The 21,596-nt window shown below is 40.8% G+C and overlaps 1 protein-coding gene across 3 annotated transcripts in view; it reads right to left on the reverse strand.

Annotated features, from left to right (window-relative positions):
* The window catches only part of LOC119480904 (protein unc-13 homolog C), a 202,493-nt gene that overhangs the window by 32,054 nt on the left and 148,843 nt on the right, over positions 1 to 21,596 (reverse strand). For all 3 annotated transcript variants that reach the window (XM_037757559.1, XM_037757550.1, XM_037757541.1), the window contains 2 exons: positions 20,951 to 21,036; positions 1,055 to 1,181 (listed from right to left, as the gene is read on the reverse strand). In XM_037757559.1, coding sequence (XP_037613487.1) covers positions 1,055 to 1,181; positions 20,951 to 21,036 — 213 coding nt within the window. The remainder of the gene's footprint in view (positions 1 to 1,054; positions 1,182 to 20,950; positions 21,037 to 21,596) is intronic.

Below are 21,596 nucleotides of genomic sequence, written 5' to 3' on the forward strand. Positions count from 1 at the left end.
CAAAACGTCTTTGTACTCTGGCTAAGGACATCTGCTACAGGAGGGAGAGCCAATAAATAAGGTGGGCGTGGCGACAGAGAAAGAGAGGAGAGAGACGGGCAGACGAAAGAGAAAGACTGAGTGTGTGGAAGTGTGTGTGTCTCTGGAAGAATCCGTCCAGCTGGAGACGGTGTTTGAGTGACAGTGTTGTGGAGGGGGAGGGGGAGTCATTACTCTGATGGAGTGGCGGGATGGGAGAGGGCATTGCGTTCCTTGCTTGCGTTACACGTGTTTACATTGCAGCTATCCCCGCTGCTTTGCTGCACATGATTATGCATGCACAGTAGAAACCAGGGCTATGGGAAAAGAAGAACAAAAACATGCTTCTAGGCTATGAATTTGTCTCTTCATCCAAAACCTTTTATGACCAGCATGTTTAAAGGTTTGTTAGAATAAACTGACAGCACAGATTACATGACGATTTTACAGATTCAGTCTTAACCAGATACTGATCTAATCTACCATGATTGACAGTCTTATATGTATCACATCGTTGACCATTACATAATAATCCTCCTTATGGTTTCTGTGGTACTGGAATATGATTAAAATTGTTTTCAAAATGACTTTATAATTAATTATGAAGTTATTAAAATACAGTTTTGGTCAGGACAAATTATTCCTCAGGCTACAAAACTTTGCTTTGAGCATAAATAAACACTGAAATGTGTAATGTTGACTATTGGTTGAAGCAAACAAAATCATCTGTACTTATCTTAATTTGATCAAAAGAGAATACAATTTCATCGTGAAGGCAATGAACAATTTGATATTTACATTTCTCTCAACTCTGAGTCAGTCAATCTTTTCCTTAGTTTCCTGTAGCCCTGTTTGTTTTAACTTTGATGTTACAAGCAACCCGTTCATTTTCTTTTACACATACAGTAATCACATTTTAATTTCACTTAAAAGAGTATCTGCATACTTGTGCATTGTCTGCACAGTAATGTGCATGCATGTTTGTATGTTTCTCTGCATGTACAGTACACGTGTGTGAAAATGAGAGGACACTTACAGAGAATACTCAGGAGGAACGTCCTTGAAGGCCGGCAGGTCACGAACATACTCATTGTGGAACCATTTGACTTTGAAGTGAAGATTCATGTATTCAGTACTTTTGCATAGGCGGTGCTTGTCATGCTCTGTAAAGCAGATAAAAAAAACAACGAGAAGCACATTTTAGCATATAGGCGTATATACGCAGAAGTCACAATTCTTGACAGATAAACCTTGTTTTGCAATAATTATGGAGTCTCGCACATAGGACAACCTGTGGACTGATTAGAGAGCATGTTAAATTGTAGGGCAGCACAGCAACGTCAGATTGTCAGTTTATAATATAGAAAATGTGTTGCATGTGCTCTGGACAAAAACAAACAGCACCTCAATTTTACTTTAAACTGCTTTCTCCGCCAAAAAACTCACAAGCACAAATATAGTTCACACACACACGCTAACAGAAATATGCAAATATCTTAATAAGCATAAAAAAGACCTGGAGAGCAATGGTTGCTTTTAATCTGACACCTTAACAGACTCAATTATGTACAGCTTTGAGCTATCAAAGAATAAGGAAATAAAACCGAGCCTGTGAATGTGTCCAGCTCCCTTCAAAAGAAAGAAAGCCCTCGCATGACTGCAAACCAACCGAAGCTAAAATGGATTAGACTTTCACGTCAGCAGACAAGGCTGCTGAGTCATTTAGTCTGGCTCACTGTAGACATTTCAGAACAATTAAACATTTCCATGGGATCACCTGGAGGAGAGATGGATGGGGATGGCGCTAGAGAGGGAGTGAGGAAGCAAGAGATGTTTGAAAAGAAAGGAAACCAATCAAGTTGGATGAGATAGGAAAAAAAAAACATGAGAGAAAGACCAATAAGAAGAAAACTATTCTACAGCTGCTGAGGTTGGTAAACTAACTCTTCTTTCCTGCAGATGAGACAACGGCACGAAGAAGAAGGAGAAGAAACAGAGGAGATGAGGAAATATCTAGGCAGCATAGAACATCATGGGAGCAACCTTTGTTTCATGAAAATAAACACAAACACACAACATTACATACAAAAGAGATTCAAAATACTGCATATACTGTATATATACTGTATATTGGGGCTGTCAAAATTAACGTGATAACGCATTGATGCAAATTTGTTTTAACGCCAATAATTTCTTTAGAGCAGTAACACCATTTGTGATGTTTAGGTTGCAGTGGGCTCAGAAGATACTGGTGTCATATGAAACTAGAAAACCTATGAAATCCATTGGTACCAACCATGTCATACTAGCTTGTTATGAAGGAGGTTAAATAACGCTCCAAACTTATGCTAAATTTGGGCGAGGAAAAACTGGCATGTCCATTTTCAAAGGCTTCCCTTGACCTCTGACCTCACAATATGTAAATGAAAATCAGTTCTATGGGTACCCACGAGTCTCCCCTTTACAGACATTCCCACTTTATGATAATCACATGCAGTTTGGGGCAAGTCATAGTCAAGTCAGCACACTGACACACTGACAGCTGTTGTTGCCTGTTGGGCTTCAGTTTGCCATATGATGATTTGAACATAATTTCTTTGCTAAATGCAGTACCTGTGAGGGTTTCTGGACAACATTTGTCATTGTTTAGGGTTGTTAATTGTTTTCCAATTACTAATATATACATACATTTCATAAAGTAAGCATATTTGCCCCCTCATATGTTGATAAGGGTATTAAATACTTGATAAATCTCCCTTTTTGGTAAATTTTGAACAGATAAAAAATGTGCGATTAATTGGCGATTAACTATCGACAATCATGAGATTAAAAGTGATTTCAATACTTCAGTCTGGACCAACCATAAAAATAGCATTGGTGGTTTGTTCACACACTTACAACGACCTTTGTTTACTGCCAAGGGAACTCTTGAGGCCAGGCAAATAAAAACTGTTGTCTGTCATGCGCAGTGGTGGAAGTCAGCGGGCTGAGCATCCCATCTACTACCACCAGTAAAAATTGAGTTCACTGAACCATGACCACGGTCTTCCCCTGACCTTCACCAAAAAGCGTTTATTACATAAACCTAACCCAACCGTAACCATAGAGGTGGCAGTTTGAAAAACACTCAGATCTCTTGTGTCGCATTCAGCATTGTCAGTCCACATTTGTTTACATTCCAGTGTTGTGTGAACAGAAAGGCATCCTCAACTACACTGAACAATCACCTAGTAAATGCTGTATGTGTATTGCATGACAAAACTCCCAAACTCGGTTCTTACCTGAGGCTAGTCACCATGCTCTCCCTCTCTCTGTGTCACGCCACCCCTTCCTATGTGTATATTTCACCCTGTCTTTCTCTATTAGCTGCTCTCTGTTTCACTTTTTTTGTCCAAGCTTTTCTTCTTCATTTTGTGTACTTTTTATTCAGTATGCAAATAGCCATACAATCCCTTTCTCTGTGGGTAAATTGCAGAAATCTATTTTTTGGTTTAGCAGCAGTTTTCCACAGATAAAATGTGCGAAGAGTTAAAGCTACATCTGATCATAAACGGGTATTTGACACACCATTGGATTTGCCAGGTGTGAACTAAAATCCATCTCAGGTGTACCGAGACTACATTTAGCTTTAACTGGAAACAAAAGAAGCAGTGAATTTAAAGAACAGTGATAGATTTATTTTTAATTTTACGGCGGGTGTTTCTAAAAGGTAAAGCAGAAATAAATACAGACATATTCAGACACTGTCTTCCAGATACAAGATACAAACATTCACGCAGCATCAAAGACATTTAAATCCACGCATTGCACCTTGGCTGTCGTGTCTTAATCCTGATAAGAACCTTTGTGCTTAACTCTGATGAATAGTGCACAGCTTGCCAGCCCACACTCCTTTCTAAGCTCGGAGGAAAATATTTACATAAGTGTAATTAACATATTTACCTGTGGATTCAAATGCACAATGCAGTATTTGACTGGAATGGAGAAGATAATGAGGGCTACACTCAAGTCAGTCTGTTATATTAGTTACTGCTGCTCAATTCAAACCTGCTTTTGAAACTGAGGTTAGACTGTACGTCATTAAAATCACAAGGCTAAGCTGTCATATACAGCATGTGTGTGAATGTGTGTGCACAACAAATAGGATCAACTTAAAGGGGATATATCATGCTCATTTTCAGGTCCGTACTTATATTTTGGGTTTTTACTATAACATGTCAACATGCTTTAATGTTCAAAAAACACATTATTTTTGTCATACTGTCTGTCTGAATATACCCGTATTCACCTGCTGTCTGAAACGCTCTGTTTTAGCACCTTTTTTAAGACCCCCTCCAGAAACAGCCCAGTCTGCTCTGAGTGAGTGAGTAATAACGCTATGCTGAATAGTTGCTGTGTAGTTGGTTGTACCTACAATAAATCCCAAAACGCTGATCTCCAATTTTTTCCCCTGCCGTGTCCTAATAAAGATATAATTGAGGGGCTTTATGGCTCCAAGCTATAGACCAGACCAGCATCGCGTCATCGCCGAGGCTGAGCTCCCTTTTGGGGGAAATAAACTCGCTGTCACAGGAGTAAAAATTATGAAAAGCTGTTGTCTAGCGGGTTAACCGAGGCTTTCACACTGAGATTTGAGGCACACATGATATGTTAATATTCACTGTCAGTGTGGTAAATCGCTAAATGATGCTGGTAACAGTGACTAGCATGGCTAGCTAACGTTAGGTTGAGTGTGAGGCTGCTGCAGTAATACAGTCATACATTAACGTTATAGCAGCATCAGACTGTCGTCTCCTACTAAATCTTAGCCCATAGATCAAACAGTTGACTATTAACACGTTGGATTTGTACAGACAACACTTGGCCGAACGTGATTCAATCAAATATATATAGATGTCTAGATAAGCAATATCCGGCCACTGTGGTGGACGGGAGAAGACTGAAGGGACATTGCGGCGATGAACCTTAATTTATTAACGAATCGCGAACGCTCAGTTTCAGGCAAGATCGCAAAATAATTGTTAGATATGTGTATAAAACAAATGTTTGTATAACAAGAGATGAATGCATACAAACTTGTCAAAATTATAATCCAAACATACGTCAAAATGCATTGAAGTCTATGGGATCTTTGGGGGGGCGCGGTGTTGATCTTTTGCAGAGTCTCCGTATGTGCTGGTCTGATGTGATATGTGACATAGGAAGGGGATCCAAATCTGAATGGCTTGTTTGTTTTCTGGTTTAGGCAGCCCACAAAAAACTGTCTGGGTTGTCGTATTTCACAGAACAAGCACTGAAAAAGTGAGTTTCTCATGATATGTCTCCTTTAAAATTTGTGTTATTGTAAAAACAATGTAGTTGTGAATAGAAAAACGAGTGTCCCCAGGATTAAGCATTACTCATTCGAGGCAGTGCACTAGTTTGACAGTGTTTGTATCTCCTGAGAAAATGTGTCTGATGCATAGACCTGTGTTACTTTCAGTATAGCAGAGACAGTGGGTGTGAAGACAAATACTGAATAAGAAAAGGTGGATAGTTGCCATAGCCACCATGGCTTTACACGTAGGTAACAGAGTGTCAGAAATTGGATTAGCAGAAAATCACAGTATGAGCAGGTGGTCTGAGATAAATGCATCGCAAAAACAGCACAGAGTAACATCTTTATATATCCCATGATATGAGAAAACACTGTGTTTTTTTTTAGTTGAGCAGCAAGCCACTTTCTCCACTCCCACAGTAAAAGCCCGAGGTGGAGTTTGTTCAACTTGCACATAGATTTTAACATCTAATTATATTTTAACAAATCCCAGGAGCCACACTAGGAGACTGTTTAAAGTCTTGCAATGTCCTGCCGATAGCTGATGTGAAAAGCCACAATGCTACCAGCACCTGAGGGTCATTTTCTTTTGGAGCCAAACACTGGGAAACGGCAGGGATCACTGCTTTCATCAACACTATAACCTTCAAGACCGAAGTGGTTTTGATGGCTGGAATTGCCGAGGGATTTAAGGTTTCACCTGGATTCACCTAGTCAGTCTGTGTCATTGAAGGAGCAGGTGGCTTAAACATTGTGAATATTGAGTCGAGATTGTTTTACGAGAGATGGCCTGCAGTTATTCTGCCGCAGAGGCTGTGTAATATCTGAGCAGAGGGATCCACCGTGGCAGTGCCACTTTAATAACTGAGCTGGCTCTGCAAGGCGGCTTATACACATTCAGGATGGACACACGCACGCACGCACGCACGCACGCACGCACGCACGCATGCACACACCATCACTGTCACACCATCACTTTCACACACTCACAGTCACCTAAAAGAAGCAGATGGAGGTCAGTTGGGAGACAGAATCGTAGAGGTCAGCAGGTGTTTTGTTTGGTGCTGCCAGACAGGTTCTGCCAGCTTGCTATAAGTGAGCGTTTGCACAGTGTGTGTCTACATTTCATCCACTCAAACACCGTATGCAGTATATACTAGGGTTGGGGCAATACATCTATAGTTGTAGGATCTTTTACTTTGGAAAATATCTAAATTAATACAGTAAAATGTTTGATTTTCAGCATGTACTGTATGTAGTCAGAGATGTCCTGAAGTCAAATATATATTGTCAAGCATTATTTTTTTTTCCAGCAAACCCAAAAATCAAAGAATAAAGACATTTCCACTTCCCATGAGATATGCACATAAGTAAAAAGAACAACACGTTTGGAAAAGGAGATTCATTTTTGTTTCAACACCGTTAAAGAAGTCAGAGCAGTCTCAAGCCTTATTAGATGCACTGCACACTTTCTATGCGTTTGTATGTTACAGTAACACCAACCCATTGCACTGACAGATTTTCAATTTTTACATCAATACTAGAAGTGGGAATACAATTATAATGTTTGTTCTGAACACTGGCTTTAGAGGAAAGCTCACACAAAGCGGATATGTACATCCTTGGGATATCATGCATGTTCCATGAGTAAAGATCTGTTATACAGTATGCTTATGTTTCTTGTCTACAAGTGGGACTTTTTGCCAGGGTCACAAAAGATATCAGGATATATCCTGAGAGGAACTTCATTATTCATACCGAACAGCATGAGGAGTACACACCATTGTCGTAGATCACCATTACTGATGCATTGGCTATTAAATACAAACATATTCTAACACACAATGTTATTTATTCTTCTGCATTTCACTGACTGAATGGAATGACTCATGGTACCGGCCACATTTTCTGCAATAACAATTTCCTTTCAAGCTTCAAAATCGGTGGTTTGAAGGCAGAAGTATCTGCCAGAGGTTAAAAGAGCGTTAAGTTCCTGAAAAGATTTCATCTTTTCAAAACTCTTCACTTTAGGAGTCATAAAGTTCACATCCTCTCTCTAGAAAATGGAAGCACAGAAGGACAGAATGTGCTTCTTTGTACACTGAATGAAAGCAAAAGGACATAATTTTCCTTTCACTGGGCCCAATGTGATTGTTTGAATAGAGAGAATCTGAGGGGAAATGAAGCCGCAGGGGGCAGTGTTTTAAAAATACTGCAATAAAACATAGAGAAGATGCCCGACGTCAGAATGAGTCATCTGTTTTTTTATTAAAATGCTTTTACATTTTTTATATTTAAGAATTCCAACTAAAAATGCTTGATTCTTGGGTTTTCAAACACGGTCAAAGCCTCATCAAAAAAATTTAATCACAGGCTGATGAATGTGATTAATTTATCAGTCAATGATGAATTTCACTTTCATGACAGGAATTATTTTGTAAAGCTGAGGTGTCAGATTCTTTCAGAGGGCCAATCTGTCATTTTGGAAGGTAAGTGAATTCATATTTATTTATGCTGTTTATGCAAATCCACTCTCCTGTGACCTCCTCGCGCTGTCACAGGGATTGACATGTTAAAAATAAATAAATAAAAAAGCATTTCACATGCTGTTCACGTGCAGGCATGTTTGAATGTGTGCTATTCTTGTAGCATCACAAAGACTGGAGCAAGCAACGCTACAAGGTCTTAATTTACTGACCTTGAAATTAGGGCTGGGACGATTCGCTGATTCGATATGTATTGTGTCTTTAAGTATTGAGATTCAATATTTTGATTTATTGCGATTTTTGTTAACTTCTTTAACACTAGACCATGGGAAAAAGTTGAATCATACACTTCTAGGGACTTTGAATTTGGAAAATATCTAAATGAATACAGTAACAATGTTTGATATTCAGCATGTATGTAGTCAGAGATGTCCTGAAGTCAAATACATCAGTCATTGTCAGGCATTATTTATTAATTTTATTCCAGAAACCCAAGAATCAAAGAATAAAGACATTTCCCTCACAAATTAGTGGTATTTTCTTTTTAATTTAGATGGGACATGTAATGTTCTATACTTCTGGTGACTATAATCCAATCAATCTTATTTCCATATATGCATTTTGTATATACAGTTCCCTTTGTTAACCCCTTATTTTGAAAACCGGACATAGTCACACGTGTATATTTCCCCAACTTCGCCAAGTCCGTCGCTAGCTCTCCCATCAGCTCCGTTCTCTTTATACATCCATGGTCAGCTCCAACGGGGCCGTTTGAATGTATTTAACATAAATGTCAGTATATGGGTGCTCTACAGTTGCAGCGTCGGCCTATTTGAACACAGAGAAGAGAGTGACGGTTGGCTTGACCGCACGTTACCGCAATAACATACCATTTCCTGTCCATGACAGAGTTAGCATGCAGCTTTAGCCGTGATGTCTAGCTCTGCTTTTCCTGGCAATGTGTGAAACCCAAAGTGTTTTCATACTTTACTCAATGTGTAGTGTTTACCACTTTGGATTTAAAATGTGATGGTGCAGGTCGTATCCATGTGGACCCTCTGCCGTTTTTTACTTTTTCGTTTCGGCTCGCTTCGACCTGCTGCTGTTTGTTCTGTTGAAGGATACGGACCGGATATGATGTCACGTTGACATTTTTCAACTTGCTGACATATTTTGGCAAAGAAAAAGGTGAGTTTAATATAATTATAGCAGAAATACCGGTGAGGCCGAGTCTGTAATGAGCTAAAGATTTCCATGAAAAATCACTCTCCTCTCTACATCACTGAACTCCCTCACCAGCCGTATCCTCCGCTGCAACAGCTGCGTGCTTCATCGCCTTCCTTCCAACAGGTTCAATTGTTGCACAGTTAACTGCGATAGGGTGTGATACAGCAGAATTATGACTGCGATTGCAAAAATGCAAACTGCAAACTGCATTATAATGGTTAATTTTCTGTTTATGCAATCATGCAAATGGCTTCCATACATTTGCACCTTGCCAATCTCCACTTCCTGCACAACAACAGTATGCCTAGAGAAGCCAGTCTGGTCTCTCTTTTTTCATTTAAGGAGACATTTTCATTATGGACCATTGTGATTGGTACAGCTGTTTAATAGATAATGTGACTGGCTGAGAAGATAATGATTAATCACCACACCCATCCTATTTATGTTCCACTTCACCTGTGCTTTAGCCAATATATATAAACAAGAGTATCAAGCGTGCTTGAATGCGCTCATCTGTAACCATATGATCTAGCATTGCAATCAGGCCGTTAAAATAGGGCTATGTGTGTGTGTTACATTGTGCATGTGTGTGCGCATCTGTGCATGCAGTTGTGTGAGTGTGTGTGCCTTTGTGCCCTGCTGGTTGTAAACAGTGTGGGCGGTCCTGAGGGAGGAGTAGGCTCAAGGTCCCTGGTGAGGATGTCATCTTGTCTGACTCGGCCCACAGGGACAGACAAACTCACAGGAGACTCACTCACTCTCTGCCTCATTGATTTAAATGCCGTGGATATAATGATGAACTGCAGCGGCTCATCGCAGCATTTCCACTCTCTAATTACTATTCAGTGAATATATCTATCTATGTGTGGTTGGGCAGGTTCGCTCGAGACTAAGGAGGACCGGAATGGCAGCCGAGGCCAGTATATTTCTCTCTCTGTGACATAATTCCTTCATCTTTGCCTCTGACCCAGTTCTGTCAAAGAGCCTCCTAAGATGTATCACAGGGGCCGACTGACACAGCTCTACTATAACACCAGAGCCCACAGAGAGACTAACTCCTGTTGATGTGACTCAAACATATAATGCATTCGGACACAGACAAATTTATGACTTACTAATGTAAGAGTCCGCGCTGCCGCAGTACAGTGAATCACTTTTTTAATACAAATTTCCACTGCAAAATGTAACATTTGGGAAATCTCCTGTTTGAAACCTATCAATGTAAAAAGCCATGTGCTGTAGCTATGCTGAAAACCGCAAAAAAAGGCTTTAGAAACTAACAGTTGGAGAACACAATAACAAATTAAAATCACACTGCAGGACAACACACAAGCTTTAACCATGCCCCAGCCTCGTACACAATGTATTTCTGTGGGAACAAAACTCCCCTACCTGAGGTACATCTGAAATTCAATTAAAATATTCGAAGGAGTGAAGCTGTTCCAACAGGCTGAAGATGAGTAAATAGGCTGCTGGAGCATTAGATCTTTAATGATATGCTCCAGAGACCACGGCCATTAAACAACCATACAGTGAATATGCAGCAGCGTGTACTGTAGAACTTCATCACACAAATATTCTGAAGTCCAGAAGTAGCACCGCTTTCTCTCCTCTTGACAAGACATCCTTGTTTGTTGACTAAACACTGTATGATGATGACTGATGAGTGTCTGAAAACCCAATTTACAACTACAGAGCAGAGATAGGACTCTAGTCACACTTAAGCCGCACACACAGTGACTTGAAACTCGTCCTCAAAAGACTTGAGATTTGACTCGGACTCAAGATTTGGGACTCGTGAACAATCTTTATTTTATTGTTTTTGGCGCATTAACATTAATGAAAATGTCGAGCTGAATGTCACGCATAACCTTACTCATATTACTTGATGACCGTAAACTACAGCAACAACACCATGGCGAGTACACCGCCTAATGCCTAGTTCACACTACACAACTTTAGCCCTGATTTTCCGCTCCCAGACAGTTTTTGGAGCTCCCCGACAAAATCCCCAGATCAGAGGCTAATCGGATATATAGCATGCTAAATATCTGGACCTGTCGGGGACTCTGGCCACGAGCTACAGCCAATAAGAGTGCGAGACGCGGGTTTAAGGGGAAACCTGGGGACGGAGGGGTCGCCTGTAATATTACAAACTTACTGTATGTGTTGCAATTGCCAGTCAGTGATGTAGTGTGAAAACCACAACGACTTAAAGACTCCCGATTACAAGACAGCAAGTTGTGTAGTGTGAACAGTACAGAGATCTGATGAGTTTGAAAGTCGTGTAATGTGAACTTAGCTTAACGTGATTAGATTTGCGTTTGCTGAATATTTTGAAAGATGAGTGAGTGATTGTTTGCTTACAGTTATTATTGCCCGCCTAAAAATGTTAGCAATATTTTCCCTGTTATCCTAAGTAACCTTAGTTGAAATCCATCTTTAGTCACCCTCTTTATATTCAGAAAAAAAACAATTAACTTTAACCGAAAGCTTTCATTGTGAGTTTTCACATATTGCATTGCAATAGTCTGTTTAAAGTGATCATACACCAAACAACTAATCAATGCCGAGACTGTATGCTAATAGATAAAGGCCTGAAGACAAGACAATACATGCGTTTGATTCTCTAGATATAGCTATGCAGTGTTCTAAACAGATTGGATGACATGCGGCAGATGATAGAACGCTCATTACAACCATAAGAGATTTGAGACTTGACTCGGGCTTGCAAAACATTACTTGTGAGCATCTCTGCTACAGAGTACAGAGGAGTGAACAGAATGAATGAGAGAGTGATTTCAGCTACAGCCATAGTCATTCATTCTCTCACATCCTCCTCCTCTTCCTCCTCCTTGTCTTGGTTTCTTATTTTATCCTGTCTCTTTTTGTCTTCCCTCCTACCTCTCTCTTTGTCACCCTCCTCCTCTCTCCTCCTCTCTCCTCTCTCACACATTCAGAGATTCACACAGAGATGCTAAAATTAGCAGCATCCACTTCTGCACCAGCACTGGCACCAAAGGCCTCCGAGCAGGAAGCAGAGGATGCATCAAAGACTTCATTAAGTATTGCACATGCACATGTGTGCACACAGACACACATACAAATACAGCCTTCTCTTTTATTCTCATTCATACTTTCATACTTCCGTGCACAACTGAACACTTGCACGGCTGCACTAATGCACAGACAAACACGGCTACGCACACAGAAACGCAGAGCAACAAAGCAGGACACTCTGGCCCGCCTCCTTCAGGGTGTCTCTGTCAGCCACCCAACCAGTTATGTGTGCCTTCTTATGTAAGCAGGCAACTCAGTTACTTCCATTTGTCTGAATGAGAAAGACAAGCAGCAACCTGGACTGGCTCGGTATACCTACTCCTACCACCTCGCTATTGTCATTCACTGTGTAAAAGCACAACCTGTACATGCACGAATTAAGGATTATGTGCATGCCTGCACACTGCAGGATGCATATTTGTATGCAAATATGAGCTTGCATACACATACAGTTTAACTTTTTAAAAATGGACTCATTGTGACCGTGTTTGACAGTATGATGGGGGACAGGAAATGTCACACCAGGGAATTAAAGAAAACCTCCCTGAGCAATTTTCTTACACAATGGATGCAAAACATTGAATCACAGATGACCAAAGCAATCGACTGCGGGTGTTCCACTAACAATTTCTAGCCGTGAACGTGCAGCCGAATGATTGTTTTGTGACTGATCTTTGGAGAAAGCAGTGAACCGTTATTAAAGTAATTAAATCCTGTGTGGTTTCACTGATTTATTTTACGTATAACCAATCGTGTTCTTTTCTGTAGCCACAGAACACATCTTTTCCTCCAAATCTCTAACACGGACACACATGCATTACTCTTCCATTAAAACTCATTGAGCGTTCATTTGGGTAACGTTTGCTTACACTGCTTGTATTACTCTGCGTGTCGATGTTATCAATTCTTGATAGAGAATGAATTAGCTACACTTCTGTCTCCCTGTGAGTAGAGAGACTGTTGCCACCCATTGCAGCAGCAGCATGGGTCAATGTGAAAGTTGGTGAGGCCTAGGGCCCTATATGACACCCGGCGCAAAGCGGCGCAAAGCCGGCGCAAAACCGGCGCAAAGCCGGCGCAAAGCGGCGCAAAGCGGCGCAAAGCGGCGCAGTTGTCATTTTCACGCCCAGCGCCCATGTTGTGTAAGTAGCAAATGTACTTATGCACATCTGTGTACCCATGGTCTTAAATTGAGGTGTGTCACTATCTTGAGGCAGCAGAAAGCGATTGCTCCATTGACAAAAAAACCTGGTCTGGCACAGTATTTTCCTGCTATTTAAAAGGTGCATCATTCAGATAGTAAGATGCGCCTACATAGGCAGGTTCACAGTGTGTGTACACTTTGCTTGTAACACACAGGGACGCGCAGCAGCGCTCCTCCTCCTCAGTTAAATACAGTGTTGGCGCTAGAACAATGTTTTTATTTATGTAAAGGAAAATACAAAATTCAGGCGGCAGGTGACATTTCAAAATATAATGGAATATACTAAAGTAAGGCTCTCAGGCATTCTGTATTGCCCAACCTGCAGCGTGCTCTCAGCGCTCCTCCTGTGAGAACACAGTGCACACACGCCTCTGTGGCGTCTCCTCTCATTATCCCTCTGTGTGTGTGAGTGTAGACGTAGGCTCCTTCAAAGTGAACGGGCCCTCTCCCCCTAAACGGCAGCGTTTTGAGGCTGATGGATCCGCGTGTTAAGCACAGGCTGCGCAACGCAGCTCCGGAGGCTTCCGTTCAGCTGGTCCGAGTCCCACGCGGGTTGCAATCAATCAATACATGTTCATCATATTAGTGCTTACTATCATATATCCAATATCATATACCGCCCCCCCCGTGCTGCCTGCATCGTTTAAATAGGTTATCGGTACATTTGCTCATATGCAGTCAAATAGAGTTGTTGATGAGACAGAGGATTGGGAGACGGCGGAGGCAGAGGGTCAACCGGCCAAGCACCACATGCATCTGCTCGCGCACTTTCACTTTGCACACGAGCAGATCCGTTTGAGAATGGGAGATGACACATCGATTGGTTTAATTCATGTTACGCCCAAAACAAACCTATGATTAATTAAGAGACTAAATACAACCCCTTTGCCCCTTGCACCTCACTTTGCGCCCAGATTATGCACCGCTTAACTAACAAATGTGGAGTTGGACAAACCCTAAATACATTTGCGCCATGCACTTTAGACCATGCGCTATAGATCGTTAAAATAAGGCCCCTTATGTGTTACTGATTTATAAAACTTGTCATACATTCTTTTTTTCTACTATGGTAATTAACCACAAGCAAGCAACATTTTTTTAGCAAGACCATTTAGCCATGAGGTGCAACTGTAAAAATGTTTTGATGTCACATAAACTGACACATGAGCACCACTCATTCATCCTCTTGTTAAACTGATATGTAGCCACGCTCGTTACACAGAAGCAATGTATTATGAGGCACTCAGTCAGATATTGATACATCAAAGCATTTTAAAGATGCACATCATCATCATCATCTTGTGAAACAAAAACTATACTTGCATACCTGTGATATTAAGTGTGAGTAATACACAGGATCATCAAATAAAAGTAAGCTATGCTTACCCAGTTGCAACTGGCACCATCTGTTTTTTTATGTGGTTTTATAATCTATAAAGTAAAACACATTATGTGGTTTACAATGTGCATGGTGTGCACCGCACCGTTACGCGGTTTATGAGCTGTCAAACTCTCCCTCATTTAACTGCTAGCCCGTCTCGCCACCAAACCAAACCTAGAACTCCCACAGCCAGTAGGACCAACAAGAAATGAGCAATAATTCATACAAAGTGCTCCTTTGAGGAACATGACAGTCATGTCGTCCTCCTGGCACGTGTCGCTGTGGGCGGTCAGTGATGTACTACTGACAAGACGAGGCAAGAGGAGGCAAAGCAGGGGAAGAGGGTTCAGGCTCAAGGAGCGAGAAAGAGGGTATATGTGACTGAGTGCATCCATGATTCTTGTCTCCTTTTGTAACACGGACACCCTCAGGCACATCACACACACAAACACACACACACACACAAACACACACACTGCCCAAACCTGCTGTGACAGCAGTCAGTAACACCCTAGGTGGTCACATGCCCAGCTGCCCTGACTCAGATATGCACACTTACACACAGACAGTCACCATTGCTCTGTGTGACTCTCTATCTCTTTATTGATCTATTTAACTGTGTATATTATCCTTCGTAAAAGTGAAAAGACTAGTGATCTTAACATATTGCATCATCATTAAACTGTGCTGAGTAGTTCATCAGTGGTTTCACAACTCCCATAATAAACATGTGCGTAAGCAGTGCTCAATCTTTGCTCCTAAAACTAATAAAAACTATCCCCTAAAGCCGTGGGCACACTGCCCGCATGAGGCTCGCGTGGCGTCTACGTCGCGTGGTGGCTGCGTCATGCAGGAGTCTGGTGTTCACACTAGACGCGAGTTGGCTGCGTGTCAGCTACCTGTCAGCTGTGTTTCTGCTGCTGCTGTCAGCCCTTTCTTTCTGCATAGAGTTTGCCTTTTAATGGCCATTTAACTTCATGATAAATATAATTTATATTTATTTTAGACAGAGAAAGGTTCAGAAACGTGTGGTAATTAGTAAATAATAGTAATAATCCACAATTAAAACTCCGTACTGTTTTCATTTATGATGCTTTCCAAGTCACTGCTTGTTCCACATCACTGTCTGGTACATATTTCAGAATAAAAGCCTTGTGTTAACAAATGAAGGAATTCTGTGCAAAGAAAACCCGCTTTAGGGCTTTTATTTCGAAATGAAAGCAGGAAGTGTTGATTTAAACCCCAAACGTTATCAATTTTTTGAGCTCTCAAAGTGACTGCATGTTCCACAGCACTAACTGCTCATATTTCAGAATAAAAGCCTCGTGTTAACAAATGAAGGGATTCTGTCTATAGAAAAAACGCCTAAGGGCTTTTATTTTGAAATGAAAGCAGGAAGTGTTGATTTAAAAAAGAGAGACGCGCGTCTCATGCGGGCAGGGTGTCCACTCTAACTTGTTAACATGGACGCCGAAATAAAAAACAACACGCCACGCGAGCCTCATGCGAGCCTCATTCGGGCAGTGTGTCCACCACTTAAGGGTTACCTTTATGGCAACTTTTGTTGATTATCTAAAGATATATCACATAATTTGACACACTATTCTGCATTTATTGACTGAATACAATAAGATGTTGCAAATGTGCGATGTTTCTTCTCTTCACACTCTACACTTCAACAAGAATTTTATATCCTGAAAAAAGATATAAGATGAGACATAATACATGCTACTCTCTTCCTTCAAGATATACTCTTTAAAGGTGCTTAATACAAAATTCAGAGCATATCTATTGCCTTCACACGGCTCTCAGCATGGAGACGGCTGAGCCACGAACAGTGCAAACAATAACAACAGTGCTGACAGAGCTGACAGTGTGTACCTGGGGGGGACCGGAGGGTAGGCGCTACTACGCTTCCACGACGACACCGTGGGTCGGGATGGCGTTATCAGCAGTAATTCTTTTTGGAGTGATGATGCATTGTTCACATTCATAATAAAAATGTTGCAGCTAAAGCTCAGCTTTCAGTGTAAACTAACAGATGTTCCAGCTCTGGCTTCGTTTGTGAGGATTAGGGATGCACCGATACCAATACCAGAATGGATATTGGGCCGATACTGACTCAAATAGCTTGATCGGATATCGGTGACAATGGAGTCGATCTATTAAATAAAATGTTATGTTTATATACTATATTCATTATATACTTGAATTTTAATTCCTGTTTAAATTTTGACCAATTTGTTGCTCCATTAAAACGGTTTACACCTGAATCTGAAGATTTTTTGCCAAGTTGCTTTTGTACAATTTATTATTTTATTATTACACAGCTTTGTTGAATACTCAATTCTGATTGGTCAATCACTGCGTTCTACGATCTGTTATTTCTTTATAGCAGAACGTTGCTATGTATAACAGACCGTTGCTATGGGCGCAGTTCTGATGTCAGACTCTGGCGGACCGTTTTTGTGTCAAATTATTGATTTCTTAAGTAAGTAGCCGTGTAATAAGCGTGAAAATGTACAGCTAGCTGGTTTATTTCACAACAATGACTGGCTCGGTGTACATTATCCCTTACATAATAAATAACAATTCACAAAATGTATGTTATGTTATCTATATATTTATTTGTTACATTTTGTTTTACAAAGTTAGAAAAGGGATGTTTAAGTCAAGCCTGATGTTCACATAAAAGAATGATCCCAGTCACTTCCACTGTTAGCTTATTAATTAAACATTGGTATTGGTCGGTATCGGTCGATACCCAAAGCCCAAGTCATCACTATCGGTATCGAGATTGTAAAAAAGTTGGATCGGTGCATCTCTAGTGACGACAGCTAAGGAACCAACAATTTACATAAAACTTTGGATTATTATAATTTCTCAAACCAGATTGTTTTGTCACACAATTCCACACTTAATTTTACAGAATGTCAGTGGGTTGGATTTAGTTCAAAATCTGCTGTTTGTGTTACAAAGCAAAACATCCAGAGGTCACTATCCTTCCAGTACAAACTGAGACACAGTTTCAGAGTATTGCATTTCCAGATGATGCAACAAGCTTGATGGAAGAATCAGTTTGAAAATGTCTTTTGTCTTTAGGGCAAAGGAAGGAGATGAGGTAACAACATCCTATTTATGACAGGAGGTAACGGAGGTCTGAGAACATTTTATTTTAACATTACCACTAATGTGAGATAGAGGCTGTACTGGTAGTCTTAACTGCTGCCTGCTTTGTTTTCGGTAAATACTACACCAAGGTATCACAGTTCATTTTACAAGAAATATGGTGGATGTTAAAAATGATACACGTGGAACTGTGAAAACAGGTTATAAGGATTAGTGATTTTATGTAAATCTCGGTAATCCAAATATCTTCTTGCTGCTGCTCATTACCTCGGCACAGAAATACACATCCATATGTGCCACACACACGCACAACCATGAAGCTGCACACCTCATTAAAATGTGAAGCACGAGCACATATAATCATATAGTCCACACACGTTCTGTATCCAAAAAGAAAAACACGTTTAAAACCACCATATATCATATATGAAATCATATTGCATGTTCAGAATCTATATGGGTCCTTTATTCATGTGTGGGGATATCAAGACACTGCAGTTTGCAGTGGCACCTGGTTACCATAGCAACTCAAGATGGCTTAGCACGGAGAAAGCGGCAGGTATATGCTGTGTAGATGAGGATAAATGAGCAATACGCTGTTTTGGTGCATCTCTGCCTTTCTCTTATACACAGTCTAAAGAGCATTTCAAATCCTTGACCTCAATCAGATCCCTGCTTCTCTTACCGCCTCATCTTCTGTCATCATTAAAGTAGCCAATATCACGCCCTCTGTCATGTGTAATTCAACATCGAGGATGTTTAACTTGGACCGGGCAAGATATGTATGAAAAACACCTGCATCAACCTAAATGTTATAGTAGAGCCACAGTGGATAAGAGCACCACATAATCCATATTACAGTATGAGAGGTGCAACACATTTGTTCTGATTTCCAACATCAAATACAAAACTGTATCCTACTCATCAAGAAACAACCACTCTGCCCAGAGAAAGTCTGAATTTGACATTAATTGATCACAAAAGTGAGAGGAATTTGGTTAACATGAGCATAGTGTGTGTGCTGCGTACTAATGTCATAATGCATGATTTCTGGGTAGTAAAGGTCAAGCTGAGCTGGAGATAGAGGGGGTGGGGATTGAAGTTAAAACCCAAGTTAAAATAGGACACATCTGTCTTCATTGCTTGATCGCTGTGAGTCTCTGCTGTCTTTGGAAAAAAAAAGACTCACTCGTGTTGACAGAATTTGTACTAAACTATTGAAGGCTACAAGAATCCCAATTGTGAAATACATTTTGCAGCATATTTACTGTTTAAATGAGGCACCACATGGCTGCCATGGAATGACGGATTTACACTCTTGAGTAATTAGTGATAGTGGAAGAAATTGATGGATTATTTTGGCTCATGCTAGATTACAGATTGTAAATCACACCCTTCATAGTGCAAAATTTAATTTTTACGCCTGTATCCTGGGCACTACGGGCAATCCTTCTTATATACTAATTGCATTATACAGTTAGAATGTAATATAATAAGTTCAATACTTGCATTTTTAATGTCTGCTGTGTAGCCATAATTATGGTAAGTTTGGGGACCGCATGATTTAGCACTGCTACCTACCTATGACTGCCTACCTACGACTGAAGGTAATGGTTCAAAAGCGTCCCACTAGTCATGGGTTTAAGTTCAGTCTCGATACCGGTAGTGATAACAGTGATATCGGCCGATGCAGAGTATCGATCTGATACCAGTGTTTAATTAATAAATTGTATACCTCACTTTGTGTGGAAGTGACTGGGATTATTCTATGTGTAAGGCAACATTAGGCTGGATGTAAACATTGCTTTCCTAACATCCATCCATCCATTATCTGTAACCGCTTATCCCTTCAGGGTCGTCAATGAACAGGAATTACAAATTTAAGTGTAAACCTTTTTAATGCAGCAACAAATTAGTCAAAACTTAAACAGGGATTAAAATTCCACTCTATAACGTATATGGAATATAAACATAGAATTGAATTGAATAGATTGGCCCCATTCTGACCGGTATCCGATCCAGCTATTTGAGTCAGTATCGGCCCGATATCCGATACGGTATCAGTATCGATGCATCCCTAGTTTAAGTCCGAGACACAATGCTGAATTGTGAAAATAGAACTTAGCCTAAGTGTTGCTGCATTTATTAACAGACAACCTAAACTGCATGTACACACACTGCACTGCTACGTTCACACTTACTTACTAACGTTACTGCTAACTTCATACTCATGTACGCTCTCTCTCCCTCTCTCTCTCTCTCCCTCTCTCTCTCTCGACCACACACTAACTAATGTTACGAGCAGCCTGGCTGGCGGAAACCCGTCTTGTCTCGTCACCCCAAAAAAAAACATGAACTTTAAAGTAGAAACAAACACAACATGTGCTGTGCGCCTCTTCTGTTTCTCTCTCTCGACTGTGCACATCGACACTCGCTAACGTTAAGCGTTAAAAATGTTAAAAATACATAAATCCCAGATAATAAGGCCTGGCGGGGAGTCAAGGTCTGGCTGCTGAGCTTGCAATACACTGGCGGAAACCCTGCCTTAAATGTCCCTTAAATAACTAAAAAGTCTTATATTGCTTGTGAAAACAACTGGACCACATACTGTAGGTACCAAAAGACAGGAACACACACACACACACAGAGACAAAGTAGCACATCAACACACAAACTTGAGCATCTCATCTGCTTTTGATTACTCCATTGATCAATGGTTTATCTTGATTAAAAGAAGTTCCAGTTTCTCTATAATGATCAATAGAGTGAAATCAGCAAAGTGTAATCTAGATAGGCAGTAGAGCTGACCACAGCCAGACACAGCCGATAAACAACACGGTGACACCAGCCAATAAACGGCACTCTGATACAAAGAGGCACAGTAACACTTAACACGTATTCCCGAGTAGCTGTACACAGGAAGGATTAGAATTAACTGCTAATTAGTGAATAGCTAACGAGTAGCCACTCATTCAGAAAGCGACTACGCAGGATGTACCTGTGCAACCTTTTGTTCTTCACCAACACTCAATCCATTTACACCATTTATCTTCAGCTCTCATTCACTCCCTTCCACACATGCATGCCCTGAAGCAGGAGATAATTGTCTGATCAGCAGCGTTACTCACCTTCCATTGCATACTTCATATCCAGGGCAAAGAGGCTCCACGTGATCTCAGCGCTGATCCTGCCCGCATTCAGCTCCTGTGGAAACCTGGTGGAATTGAAACGGATTCCAATCAGATTCATTTCCGTATAATGACACGCTCGACTGGGTGGCCTGATGGCTCGGCCCAGCCTGGATCTCTAACAAACGACTTAACAGATGTGCGAGAAGACACGGTTGGTGGATCACATAATCTAATAATCCCCCGTCATTTTCAAACCTGGTTGAATTGGGGTGGAATGGAAATGAGGAGAAAGTGTAGGAGGAAATGACACAGCAAAGAAGAGAGAGAGAGAGAGAGAGACAGAGAGAGAGAGATAGAGAGAGAGAGAGAGGGGGGGGAGGCAACCTATTTGGAAAGTAATCTGCTATTTTGAATGCCTATAGATTTTCAGTCAAAGCTTGAATGTGAGGTGCCAATGGTTTAATTATCCGTATCACCAGACAGTGATGGGAGGACATTTATAGATGACGGGGCCTTCGCCTGAGAAAGGTCAATTTATTTGGAAATGTTTTACTTTTGCACTAGACCGCCCTGTTTCCAAAAACAAAACACATTTGTCCAACGATTTCTATTGAAACAGTTATCATCTGCTCAGCCGGCAGAA

The sequence above is a fragment of the Sebastes umbrosus genome, chromosome 2 (genome assembly GCF_015220745.1).
Source record: "Sebastes umbrosus isolate fSebUmb1 chromosome 2, fSebUmb1.pri, whole genome shotgun sequence".
NCBI lineage: Eukaryota > Metazoa > Chordata > Actinopteri > Perciformes > Sebastidae > Sebastes > Sebastes umbrosus.